This window comes from Galendromus occidentalis, unplaced genomic scaffold (genome assembly GCF_000255335.2).
Source record: "Galendromus occidentalis unplaced genomic scaffold, Mocc_1.1 scf7180000076932, whole genome shotgun sequence".
Classification (NCBI taxonomy): Eukaryota; Metazoa; Arthropoda; class Arachnida; order Mesostigmata; family Phytoseiidae; genus Galendromus; species Galendromus occidentalis.
In genome coordinates, this window is record NW_003804921.1 from 234,971 (window position 1) to 247,124 (window position 12,154).

Consider the following 12,154-nt stretch of genomic DNA (forward strand, 5'->3'; position numbering starts at 1 on the left):
GGGGGGGGGGGCGGGAGGTGGGAAAAGAAGGGTCGTCCTATACGCGAATATTTTGGGTTGAGGTTCTCACCGAATCTGGATGCTGCCGAATCCGGATCATGTGCTGTACGGAATTATATGTGATCCTGCGAAGATCGAGCGGCGATAAGCAGGAAGATTCGAAAATCGCTTTTGGCGGATCAATTGTGTCTGTCGACAGCTCGCTCTTCCGTCCGCCTGAGGTGTTTCTCACCTAGACAGCGGGAGCCTATTTCGTTTTCGGTGTCCTGAAAACATTTCACCTCAATATTCTGACCATCATGGATTTTCATTTTCAGGAAGGAGACCTATTCCTCGCTCCGCCTCCACCGAACGTGGAGGCAATAGATTTGGGCGCTCCCCTGGATCTCTGCGTGAAGCGGAGAGATCGCTCCCCTGATGAAGATGTCGAGCTGCCTACACCGCCGAAGTTAGTGCGGAATTCAGCTCCGCCATCTTTAAGGCCGCACCATCAGGTTCGTAGTGGCGACTTCCACTCGAGTCGAGTGAGGATTCCGCGACAGCGTCTTACCATTGTGTCGATCTACCTGGTGAGTTAGAGAAAAAACTTGATCTTCGTTTTTTTCCGCAGCAAATATCCAAAGCCAGTTTAGAGGCTCTCGGTGTCGGCACGACCGCATTCGAAATTCACCAGGAACAGATTCGCCAATTGCAAATGATCTCGGGTCTTTTCGGGCGAGCTCTCGTGGACTCGGGCATTCCCACTCTTCCACCGATGCCTCAGCTCAAACAGAGGGAGCAGTCTGCTGGTCAGTCGCATTTCACTTTGCTTGCGCATCGCCACATGAATTTGTGTCGTCATACGATCTGAGCTCGAGGGCCGGTTGTCGGTCTATTGATTCTAAATGCGGATTTCGCTTCCAGTCGGTTTGGCAGCCCTGAGCGAAACGTCGAGTCTCGGAGGTTTTTCCGAAGATGAAGAGGCTGGATCCTCCCATTCCCAAGGAAGGAAATCCCAAGATTCACACTCCGACCACGAAGCTGACGACGCGTCTAATCGGGGCACGCCCAACACAGAGGAATTGCTCAGAAAGCCACTATTATTGGGTTTCAGAAGGGAAACTCTAATCAAGTGAGTTTTGATCGAGTGCGAGGCCGGGAGAGGGGGCAACACAGACTTGGAACACGTAAAAAACGCTTCTAGCGCATGAACTACCCGTAGGAAAACGTGTCGGACTAACACGGGGCTCAACACTCGATACCGAGCTAGTACCAGCTTAAGTATTAGCGCTTCGGATTCCAGGAGCATTTCGAAACTAGGCGTTCGAGGAGAGGTTACGTACTACGGACCTTGCGGCAAAAGACTGAAAAGTTATCCCGACATCAACCGATACCTACAACGCAAAGGATTCGCCGCTGTTCTGGCTCGCGAAAACTTCACTTTCAACAACAAGTTCAACATAGGCGATTTTTTCGAGGGCGGATATCCGAAGGATGGTGGATGCCGTCTGAGCGAAGGGGAGGTGAGAAATTATTTCGAATGATATTTCCGTCGCTCCGAGATGCAGCGAGCGGGCTCGACGGCAACGGTCGATGGTTCCTCACGCCAAGTTTTCAATCGCAGGTCAATCAGCGCATAGACAACCTCAGGGGGGACTCCGTATCACGGAAGAGAGTCGCCATGGACCGCGCCTTCCAAAAGGAGCGAGAACGTGAACGTGAGAAAGAACGACAGAAACAACGTGAACTCGAGAAAGAGAAGAAAAAAGAAGAACAACGACTGGAAAAAGAGCGTCGGCTGAAAGCGCTTGAAGAAGAGAAAAAGCGAAAGCAGGCCGAGGCCGAAAGTCGGAGACAGGCCGAAATACTTGCAAAGGTTCAAGAGAGAGAACTTCGGAGGCAGCAACAAGCTCTTTTACGAGAGCAAGAAATGGCGAAAAGACGTGAGATGATCGCCATGTTGGATACAGAAAGAGAACGAAGACGTCAACATCTTGGACTTATACAAGCTCTCGTGCTTTACCAGAAATCAAGGTAAGCCACTTCCGGAGAGCTGTGGAAGTCTCGCGCGTCTTGGACCTCCCGCCACCCAATCCGATTGATGGATCCGATTGAAATATTCCCCTGCCCGGGAAAGAATAGTCGATCTGAGTCTGATCCTCGCTTTCCGGCCGTTGTAGGGATCAGGTCCGGGAGGTCGAACCGCCGCCTGAACAGAAAGCCGCAGTCGAGGACCTCGAGCTAGCAGCTGATCCAAAGTCGCGCGCGCTGAGCTTGCCAAGATTAGGCAAGCTCCGCGTTCCAGCAAGCGCGTACGCAAATCTTCTCCTCGTCGATGAATTTCTCACCACGTTCCAGAAGTGCGTCGGTTACAAAGGTAAGACAATGCTAGATGCATTCGAATCGGGTCGTGTCAATAGATCCTAAGGAATAATCAAGGATATTCCCAAGCACGCGTAACGATTCGACTCAATGCCATCCGTTTCGTAGGAACGATTCCCTCTCGAGCTGAATTAGAGAAAGCCCTCGTGAACGAAGGTTTCGAGGACGAACTGTGCTCTCTTGTTGGTCAACTTTTGGCGATCTGTATCGTTGACCCCGGCTTACAAAACTCTCGGGACGCATCGACAGTGACGGGACAACATCTCAGGGTGAGCACGGCTGAATGATATACAGGCTCGAAGCATCTCAATAAAACTTCCGAAGCTATCCGCGCTTCTCACTCAGATCGATTCAAAACGCTAAATTTTTCCTGCAGGACATCACCATAAATCGTTTCACTCTCACCGAAGCACTGAGGTTGTACTTCTTAGCGCTTGACAAAGACGGTGCCATTTACCAATGGGTTTGTGAAAAACCGTTCTTGGCTCTGAATCCGACCCAAAAGTCAGAGGTAAGCGCCCTTGGCGTCGTTTTCATGCATTTGGGAGCTGTCGGAACGATCGCGGACGGTGTCTGATCTAATAGTGATGCTTTCTCTAAGATTGTGGCATTCCTGTGCAACGAATTGTTGTCGAATCGGTCAGTCGTCCGTCACATTGACAATTGCACGGAACATCTGTCAATACTTAGAAGAGACCGAGGAATAGTCGAAGGAGAGCTCAACAAATTACGTGCTGTCCAGAGGTAAGACCCGCCCTGATTCGATCTTGATCGAGAACGAAGACTCCTCTTTCGGTTCATCGTCGAACCTGCCGCGGTGAACAAGACAGGAAGATTTATCATTTCTACCGCAGAGTTCGCGCCCGTCGTGCGGAGGAGAGAGAAGCCGCAAGCAAGGAAGAGAAAGCCGCGGCCGAGAGCGGTGATGCACAGTCAGCGACGTCAGCAGTAGCACCGGCGCAACCTCCAGGCCCTCCTGTTGTGGACGCACCGCATCCTTGCAATGATGAACCAAATTCGGCCATGAGCGATGATCAACTAGATAACAAAGTAGCTAAGATGGAACAGGTATCTACCGCTCTCATAATGTTTCAATTCCTTTTCTGGGCAATCCTGGGCGAAAACCTTCCCCGATCTTTCGGCCCCTTCTCAAATCACGATCTCCCTCAGACGCAATGCGAGTTGTCGAAGAAGATTCTGGAAACAGCCGCGGCGATACGGTCGACAATGCTGGGCCAAGACAGATACCGGAGACGGTTCTGGATTCTTGCTCAAAACGGTGGGATCTATGTCGAATCATTGGAATCTGCCGAGCAAGATGGAATCGGAGATTTTGACGCCGACATGTTGAGTGCGACCGACGGTACCGAACAAGAAATCAACGACGACTCCGGTCCACTAAGTGATATGGTGAGTTTGAGCCAGAGTTCTCCGTTATGAAGGTATCCGAGGGACTATACAGCGGTCAGCGGGGTGGGAACGCTCGTGTAGTTGAATGATATAGATTGACCATCTCTGTGATTGTAGGAAGAAGATGACGAAGGATCTCAAGAGTCGAAGAAGCCTGTGGAACCGAAGAAAGAAACAACAGACGAAACGGTGAACACGACAAAAACTGAAGACGACGCCACCGATCACGACAAAGAGAACGAAGTGAAGTCTGACCTCCTGAACGAAATGCCCGAGATCAAAACCGAGGCCAAGACCGAGCCCGCGGAGAAACCTGTTGAAGATAAAGCCGAAACCCCCGTTGAGAAGAACGGTGAATCTCCCGATATCAAGGACCCGGTCGAGGACACGAAGAAGATCGACGTCAAGGATGACTCGAAGCCTAAGACGGAGCAGCAAGAAGGTGGGTTGGAAGTTCCCCGGAACGGGAGAACTCGGCCCGATCCGCGGTGGGACTGGCACGGTTGTTGCATTCCCGAGAAAACTTGTGACCGTATTCAATAAAATCCACAGATCCGAAAGCCTCCGAAATGGAAGCCCCTACGGAGCCCAAGCAGGAACCGCTCAAAACGGAACCTGGAGCCACGGCCAACTCGACCGACCCTGCAGCTCAAATGCAAGCCGTTCTCCGAAGTATGGGGATCCAAGACGAAATGGCCCAACTACTGCTGTCCAATCCCTTCTTCACGTCCATGCTAGCTACGACCATGTTGATGCAGGTTCGTTTTCCCAACGCAGAGCTCTTCCGAGAATCAAAAATGATGCATCTCGCACTCTCGGAGCCTAAGATCCGACCTGAGCTGGAACCTAGAACTTGAGAGCCGGAACGGCCAGCCTGTCGGATCCAGTCGGCTCCGATCTCCTCTGAAGTCGCGCTGCATCGTTCCGAAGTCAGTCGCTGAAGAATTTTTCTCCTCGCAGGGCGGGAACATGGCGAACATGGCAACCATCCTGGGTCAGCTTCAACAATTGGTAACGCTGCAAAAAGGGGCCCTCCCTGGAGGTTCTGCGGGGGCGTTGGCTTCGAACGGCGTCTCAAATCCTCCCATCCCGAATGCCGCCACCGCAGCAGCCTCGAGTCCTCCAGACGGGGCTACCACGGCCACAGCGACGTCGAATCCGACCATTGGTGCGTCAGCCATGACGCCGGTGAGCCAGCTTGCCGGCTCCGCGATGGGGGACGCTACCGCTAATTTTGGAGCGGGGGCGCATCCTCCCGCCACCGATGCGACTGGCTTGTCCTCGGCACCATCAACGTCTTCTACGGCGGCCGCGGGTGCGTACTCCACCGCGACAGGGAAATGCGGTTCCGAAACCGCTTCGTCAACCGGAATGCCCGGGAATGCAGTCCCCACGTCGGCCAATAACGCTTCCGCGAGTTCTGGTCTCCCAGAAGGCGTCGTGCAAACAGCGGTCAGCGCGGAGCAGGCTTTGAAGAATATCGCACAGAAAAAAGCTGAGCAGCTGGAGCAGGCGAATAATGGAAATCACCGTCGATGGTTCAATATTTTGCCACGTGAAGGTTGCGACGGGTCGGGAGTTGTAGAGGAACCGATGGAAGAAGATCGAGACGATGTGAGTAGAGCTCGTTTCTGTGGCATCGAGGGTTTCGAACTTCTCTGTGGTAAATCCCTCGTTCGATAGCGCTCCCCAAGGAGGGCTAGGTCGATATTCCGACGTCCGATTCTGACCGCGTTTCTGCATTCCAGGAGGAAGAAGATGAATCCATGGACGAGTCTACCGAAGAGAAAAGACTGCAAACGATTCCGCAGGTCCTTCGCAAGGGCTGGTGGAAGATCACGAAGCGCGGTGAACTAGACGATCTGTATAAGGTGCTCAACTCGGACGGGTATCGAGAGAAATATCTCTCGGAATCCCTGTCCAAGGTGCTCATGTACAATCCCGACGAAGTTCCGTTCGGACTGAAGGGCGATCCGAACGACGCGCTATCCGGTCTGGACTTGCCCGCTCCCTCTCCCGATTACGAAGATCAGTGGAACCCCAAGGCTGCCCTCAAAGTAGAGATTGAACTACTGAACGAACTGAACTCGTTGCAGGAGAGGGTGCTGCAAGCCAGCATGCAGGTGCGTATCGTGGGATCTTCCGGTCCACTCTTCTATGGTGCTCTCTTTCTCGCTCTCCAATCGGTCGAGGGTCGTCTCGAACTCTGTCCAATTCGAGCTCATACTCCAGGTTCGTGGCGTAAGGAACGACGAGGATGACGTAACGATTCCTCAGAGCGTCGATGATCCCGCTTGGATGGCTAGCACAGCATTCCTTCTTCACGAGAAGTTCGTCAGGGCTAAGGAAGAGAAACTCTATGGAAGACAAAAGGCTAAACGACAGCGGAATAACAAGAAGAAGAGCCGAGCGGAACGTCGGCGACTCGCAGCGTTGGCGAAAATTCAAACGAAACCGAATGAAGAAGAGGAAGAGGAGAAAGAAGAGGACGAAGAATCCGATGAAGATCTCAAACCTCCCACACCTCCACCCGGTGTCCACAATCCCATCGAGATCGCCAGAGAAAGACTCCTGAATCTGGAATCGGCAATAGAGCGAAGGTATTTTCCCCCGTCCCAACAATTTGACAGGAACCTTACTGTGAGTCAGTGAGTTCCCCAGCGCTCCGAGGGAACCGAGAATCGTCCGTAACGTGTCGCCGTCTCTTGTAGATATCTGCGACCACCTCTGGGTCGGGGTCAGGTTCCGATACCCCACGGTCCGACAACGGCTAGTTCAACGAGGGGAGGTTTCAATCACCGAGAAGAGAAGAAAGACGAAGAGGATAACATCTCGAGAGAACTTCGAAGATGGCGCGATGGCGTCGCCAAATGCACCGGTGCTGCTCAGGTCAGCATTGATTGTATTGGTATCTCCTCATGCAGCTCGGTACTTCCGATCTCCTCATCATGCGGACTCGATATCATATTCCAGGTTCATCTCTGCCTGATGCAACTCGAGTCGTGCATCGCTTGGGAAAAGAGCATCATGAAAGCGAACTGCCAGTTCTGCGGGAGTGGTGAAAACGAGGAATCTCTTTTGTTGTGTGATGCGTGTGATAAGGGTTACCACACGTATTGTTTCAAACCGGAAATGGTTGTTCCGCAAGGCGACTGGTTCTGTTTCGAGTGCATAAACTCGGTGAATCTCAACAAGGTAATGGAGATCTCCGCGGACCAGCTCTCGATCTCTGGGAAGCTCCGTCTTGCGCATGGACAGAATGAGATGATGCACCGGGTTTATCAAATGAATCTTTTCCCAGGTATGCGTCATCTGTGGTAAGCCAGGCAACACGAAAATGGCTCAGTGCGATGTGTGTCCGAAATTGTTCCATCCAGTATGCGTGAATCTCGCGAAAGTCCCGCCAAGGAAATGGACTTGTGTTGCATGTACTGTACCCACGGTAGAGATGCCGGAAATCGAGACTCCCGCGCCATCGAAAAAGAGGTCAGCCCCATTACTATAGCAGACCTCATTGGTCACTCGCCCCAGGTCTCCTTCGGCGGATCATGCGTCCGTCCCTCGCGCTAATCCGGATATTCTCTGCCATCCTCAACAGGTCTTCGAGCAGCAGAAATCGCAGTTCGGCCAAAGCGAAGAGCAAAAGCGCTTCTGCTGAAGCCGCCGTAGCGATCGCGGCTGTCAACGGCCAGGATAAGAACGAAAAAGGAGTCGAATCCAAGGATGCCAAGGAAGTCAAAGACGTGAAAGAATCCAAGGACAAGAAAGACGCTAAAGAGACTAAGGAAGGCAAAGAGGTTAAAGAAACCAAGGAGCCCAAGGAGTCCAGGGACAGTAAGGAGAAGGATAGAGAGAGGATGAAAGAGAAGGAGAAAGAAAAGGAGAAAGAGAGGGAGAAAGAAAAGGAGAGAGAGAAGGAGAAAGAGAAGGAGAAAGAGAAGGAGAAAGAGAGGGAGAAAGAGAAGGAGAAAGAGAAGGAGAAAGAGAAGGAGAGAGAGAAGGAGAAGGATGTGGCCGACGGGGCTCCGAAAGAAAAACGTGCTAGGAAGGGACGCGCCAGCGCTGCGTCTCTCAAGAAACAACAACAGGCTTCGGAGAGGGTTCTCGGGGAATGCAAGTGAGTACAGTTCGATTTCCCAACGAGGGGATATATGCTCCAGTTGAGTCTCGCCTAGCGGGGACCTTGGAGGTGCGCTTGAAGGCGGGAAGACACTCGTTTATGATTTGGTGGAGGAAGCTCAGATGTGTTCCGTATTCACGGTACCCTAATAGGGCTTCGACGTTGTCCCTGTCGCTCCTCCGAGGACCGAGATTCATGCGAGACATCCGATTCCAGGTTACTTCTAGACGAACTATGCGATCACGATGCTGCGTGGCCCTTTTTATATCCTGTCAATCCGAAGGAATGCCCGACCTACAGGAAAATCATCAAGAGGCCCATGGATCTCCAGACGATCCGGAACAAAATCGAATCCGGGGTGTGAGTACCGCGCCGAGAATCCTCTCTTGGAATAAGCGTCTGCGCATAACTTCTTTCTCGCTGCTCGTGCGAATTTCCCCGTGGTTCCCCTGTCGAGCAGACCCCCCTAAGATCCCCTGTTCGTTTACAGCTACAATAATTGCGAGGACTTCGCGGATGACGCCCGTCTGATGTTTTCAAATTGTGAAGTTTTCAACGAGACCAATTCACCCGTTGGCAAGGCAGGACGGAGACTCCGATTGTTTTTCGAAAAACGATACACGGAAATCCTGGACAGTAGCTAGACCTTTGCCCGGCGAAATTACCTCGATTAGTTGTGAGCGGCGAGTACTTATTACGCATACGTATTACGTATAAAATCCCGCCAGCCAGACGAAAGAAAGTCTCGACGCCATCTCGGACTCGGACTGAAACCTGCTCCGGGTCGGTCGGGTGACGCTTATTGTCGCTTCGCATCGAAGAAAAGCTCCACGCGAAGTTCAAGGACGTGATAGGGAGAAGATGGTTCATAATATATATATTTATATTCGAATTCGCCAGAAGGAGCTTCCCCAGCAGTCGTGGGCTCTTGAAAATTCCTCGATGGAGATGAATACGGTGGATGGGATAGGGTTCAAGATGTCCTCATTCCCGTGAGATCTGAATTCTGGTGCGAGGCAGAGAAGTGGCTTGAACTGACAACACTGCCTGAGATCACATTCACAAAGCTGCCTGGCGGCTTTCAGCTCACCAATGGGGGTCTCCGACAAATATGCGTGTGATAGTCAGGGTATAGATTCTGTTGCGTGGTTGATAGAGTTGATTGCCGAGCACACCTCCAAGAACAAGTGTTGATTCGTCTTTATGTTATTCTCCAATCGGAATCCAGAGTGACATTAGATTATTGAGATCAAAGATCGTTGCGTGGTGATTCTGAGGAACATGAGGATGGAAAAAGGCGGAGTTCCTCGAGGGAAGTGTGGAAATGATCTCGAATTATGGTGTTTTCGGAATGGGACAGTCATCACTGAGCTCACAAGTCGCTTTTCCGAGCAGCCTGGATCCCAAACAAGGAAGATTCCTGGAAATTCTCTTTGGAACTCACAGCTTTTTGGAACGAATGGAAACCGACGCGTACTTCTCCGACGTGTGGGTCGGTGTTGAAGCGGAGCTGCCTGCGTGTATTAAACGCAATCTAAATGTGAATTATTGTTCTTTCCCTTAAATTATTGCGACGAGAGGATAAGGAAGATGTATCAAAATAATGTGTGAGATAAATGCCATGAGAGGTATTTACGGCCACTCTCGCGATCACGAGCCCGTCATGGGCTTCAAGAGGATCAACTGTTCTTCGTATATACACGCCACTGTATAGTAAGACATTTCCATCACCGAATCAGTGAGCTTCATTATAAACAACAAATACCTTATTATCGGGAATTGAATGATATTTGTAAAAGTTGTAAATAAAAATAAGTTTTAATGTCTCGAAATGTCTCTCTCCGGATAGTGTTTGCAGAGGTCCTTGAATCGCACCTCCCGTGTAGATGAAAAAGTATATTTATTTATTTATATATTTATATATCACATCAATGATCCCGCGCGACACATATCACCGTTTCCGATCGGGAGGTATCTAAACGCTCACAGAGAGATTGATGAGCCGATTACTATTCTCGACCAGTTCTTGAATAGAAACCCGACCTCGGAGCTGGAATATCGGCGTTTATGAGATTTATGCAAGACGAAGTGAGAGAACAAGAATTTGTGTGAGCTCAAGCGGAGGCTGAGGATAGTTCTCGAGATGAAGAAAGACAACGACCGTACCTTGATGAATTTGGCGACCTCTTCCAGCTCCGCCTTGGTGATTGAAATGAATTTACCTCGGTCGTCGATGACGCCACAGATCGATTCCTCTTCTATCATGCGATGCAATCTGAAAGATGGAGCGAATATCAATGATCGATCGGCCATTTCGCAGAATCAGTTCGGTTGCGAAGTCGAACCCAATTAGAATTTCTCCAGCCGAACTTCCTGAGCGATCTCGTAGCACAAAGTCGAGAGCGGAGCTCACCTGTCGATGCAGTCTTGTGTTTTCAACTTGAAACGAGCTGCAAGGTCTTCCAGCTGAACCACTTTCTGCTCATCAATGTATTTTATGAATTCAGTCAATCGTCCCGGCGAATCTTCTTCCTGTAAAAATATTCATGATCCCGAAAAGTCGGCAATCGATCCCGATCCCTTGATTCCAGAACAGAGATCCTCACCTGATCAAATCCTTCTTCTTCGATATCGAAAGCAGCCTTCATCCTGAGGTATTCCTCGTGTTCACGGCGTTCCGCGTCCTCCTTAGCTTTCCGTTCGAGTTCCTCTTGTCTCTTCTCCTCCTCGTCTCGTTTTTGATCCTCTTTCTTCCGTCGTTCGTCCTCATCGGCCTGCTTCTGCTTCCGCTCCTCGCGCTCTTGGAGTTCCAGCTCCCTGAGTCGTCGTTTTTCAGCCTTCTCCTCGAGCTTCCGCAGTTTTTTGGTCCCGATCTTGCCCGACGGCATTTCTATGTCGTTCTCTTCTAAGAGCTCTCTGACCTGCTGTTCCCTCGCTCCGACCTCCTCGTCGTCGTCAGCTCCACCACCACGCATACGATTCCTCGCTCCGCGATTTCTCACAACGCGTCTGACCCCACCGGTATCCTCCCTATCGACCTGCGGAGATTAGAAATATAGGTGTCGAAGCCATCTCCCCATGATGAAGGTTATGGATTGAGTTTCATCTGAATTGAGCTTACCGCTGCGGCTCGAGCCCGGGTCCTGCCCTCAGGATTGCCGCGAGAGGCATTCTTCAAATACAAGAACAGGAAGACGAGCACAGCGATGGTGGCGAAAATCGCCGTCAGCAGAACGACGTTGTCCATGGCGTACGCTGCAAATTGAGCTATATCATCAGACATTCTTCCCATGAGGAAATTCTTCTCGGGAGGTTTCCTTCCATATGACACGCTGATACTAAGAGCCTAGGCCCGCATCCGCGTTTTTCGACTAGGAACCCGCTCACATTTAGGCGATAATACTGACACAGCTCCGCTTCAATTCGAGTAGGACACAAAGGCGGCCTCGAAAGCCTGGGCCTGGGAATCGATAACCTGGCGTATTATGATAATGATGACGCTGATCCGCACAGATGATTTCAGACGAATCGGGCGGTTCCCTCCTTATTCACTCTGTGGGTTCCCGGACCTATGAACATATGTATGTGTGTATTGATTGCGCGAAACCGTTAATCCATCACCAGAGTCGGAGGATAAATCGGATATGCATCAGGCGATTCAACGATTCCGCCCCTTGGGACCATTCGAAAAGGTGGATCACGGACTTTTTTGTGAAGCTTCCGTGCCTCCCAAAGCGAACGATATTCACTCGTACCGTGGAACAATCGAGTTGTGCAGTCACGAGAGTGACTTTCTTTTTTCTCTATGCAGGCTGCTAGGCCCAGGATGCCATCACAGCAGAATCCTGATGTTTCACCCTTGCGATATTTCACCAAACCCGTCGCATCGCGATCCGCGTGGATTCCCTCGAAACTCGGCTCATCCGCTCATCGAGGCAACCCTCACGACGGGAGGGACATGACTTGAGAACGCGAGACATCCATTTACGATGTGTCATCCGGCGACGTATGAGCAGGTATCGTCTGAGCAACGCACGGTGGAAGCCGGGTACTAATAATTCGGGAGGATTTCCACGGCTCTGCTAGTCACGGTGCTAATCGTCGCTCGGAGACTGGAATCAATCTCGCACCCGAATGAAATCCCAGACATCAATCAAGAAATCTTGGGTGCATTTAGAAGTCCGATCCTGGTCGCGCGCCATTCGTGGAAAGTTTCGATTCGCCGACTGTATAGTGATAAAGTACAGGGATTGAGAAGTTATC

General features: G+C 51.0%; 2 protein-coding genes across 2 annotated transcripts in view; one reads left to right on the top strand and one right to left on the bottom strand.

Annotated features, from left to right (window-relative positions):
* LOC100907650 (bromodomain adjacent to zinc finger domain protein 2B) overlaps positions 1 to 8,954 on the top strand; it is a 9,177-nt gene extending 223 nt beyond the window's left edge. The window contains exons 2-23 of the mRNA XM_029110630.1: positions 318 to 494; positions 611 to 788; positions 904 to 1,111; positions 1,283 to 1,502; positions 1,604 to 2,013; positions 2,160 to 2,356; positions 2,470 to 2,630; positions 2,738 to 2,872; positions 2,963 to 3,105; positions 3,216 to 3,429; positions 3,532 to 3,771; positions 3,889 to 4,213; positions 4,324 to 4,529; positions 4,732 to 5,385; positions 5,520 to 5,894; positions 6,004 to 6,371; positions 6,483 to 6,660; positions 6,745 to 6,966; positions 7,073 to 7,257; positions 7,370 to 7,888; positions 8,108 to 8,251; positions 8,382 to 8,954. Of these exons, the coding sequence (XP_028966463.1) occupies positions 318 to 494; positions 611 to 788; positions 904 to 1,111; positions 1,283 to 1,502; positions 1,604 to 2,013; positions 2,160 to 2,356; positions 2,470 to 2,630; positions 2,738 to 2,872; positions 2,963 to 3,105; positions 3,216 to 3,429; positions 3,532 to 3,771; positions 3,889 to 4,213; positions 4,324 to 4,529; positions 4,732 to 5,385; positions 5,520 to 5,894; positions 6,004 to 6,371; positions 6,483 to 6,660; positions 6,745 to 6,966; positions 7,073 to 7,257; positions 7,370 to 7,888; positions 8,108 to 8,251; positions 8,382 to 8,535 (5,613 nt within the window). The 3' untranslated portion in view covers positions 8,536 to 8,954. The remainder of the gene's footprint in view (positions 1 to 317; positions 495 to 610; positions 789 to 903; positions 1,112 to 1,282; positions 1,503 to 1,603; positions 2,014 to 2,159; positions 2,357 to 2,469; positions 2,631 to 2,737; positions 2,873 to 2,962; positions 3,106 to 3,215; positions 3,430 to 3,531; positions 3,772 to 3,888; positions 4,214 to 4,323; positions 4,530 to 4,731; positions 5,386 to 5,519; positions 5,895 to 6,003; positions 6,372 to 6,482; positions 6,661 to 6,744; positions 6,967 to 7,072; positions 7,258 to 7,369; positions 7,889 to 8,107; positions 8,252 to 8,381) is intronic.
* An 820-nt stretch (positions 8,955 to 9,774) lies between these two features.
* Positions 9,775 to 11,339, bottom strand: Ddrgk1 (DDRGK domain containing 1). Its single transcript, XM_018638350.1, has 6 exons — positions 11,279 to 11,339; positions 11,013 to 11,146; positions 10,498 to 10,929; positions 10,305 to 10,423; positions 10,058 to 10,166; positions 9,775 to 9,941 (listed from the first exon to the last, which is right to left on the bottom strand). Exons 2-6 carry the CDS (start codon positions 11,136 to 11,138, stop codon positions 9,867 to 9,869), a joined length of 861 nt encoding a protein of 286 aa, XP_018493866.1. The 5' UTR covers positions 11,139 to 11,146; positions 11,279 to 11,339; the 3' UTR covers positions 9,775 to 9,866.
* Between the last annotated feature and the right edge of the window lie 815 nt (positions 11,340 to 12,154).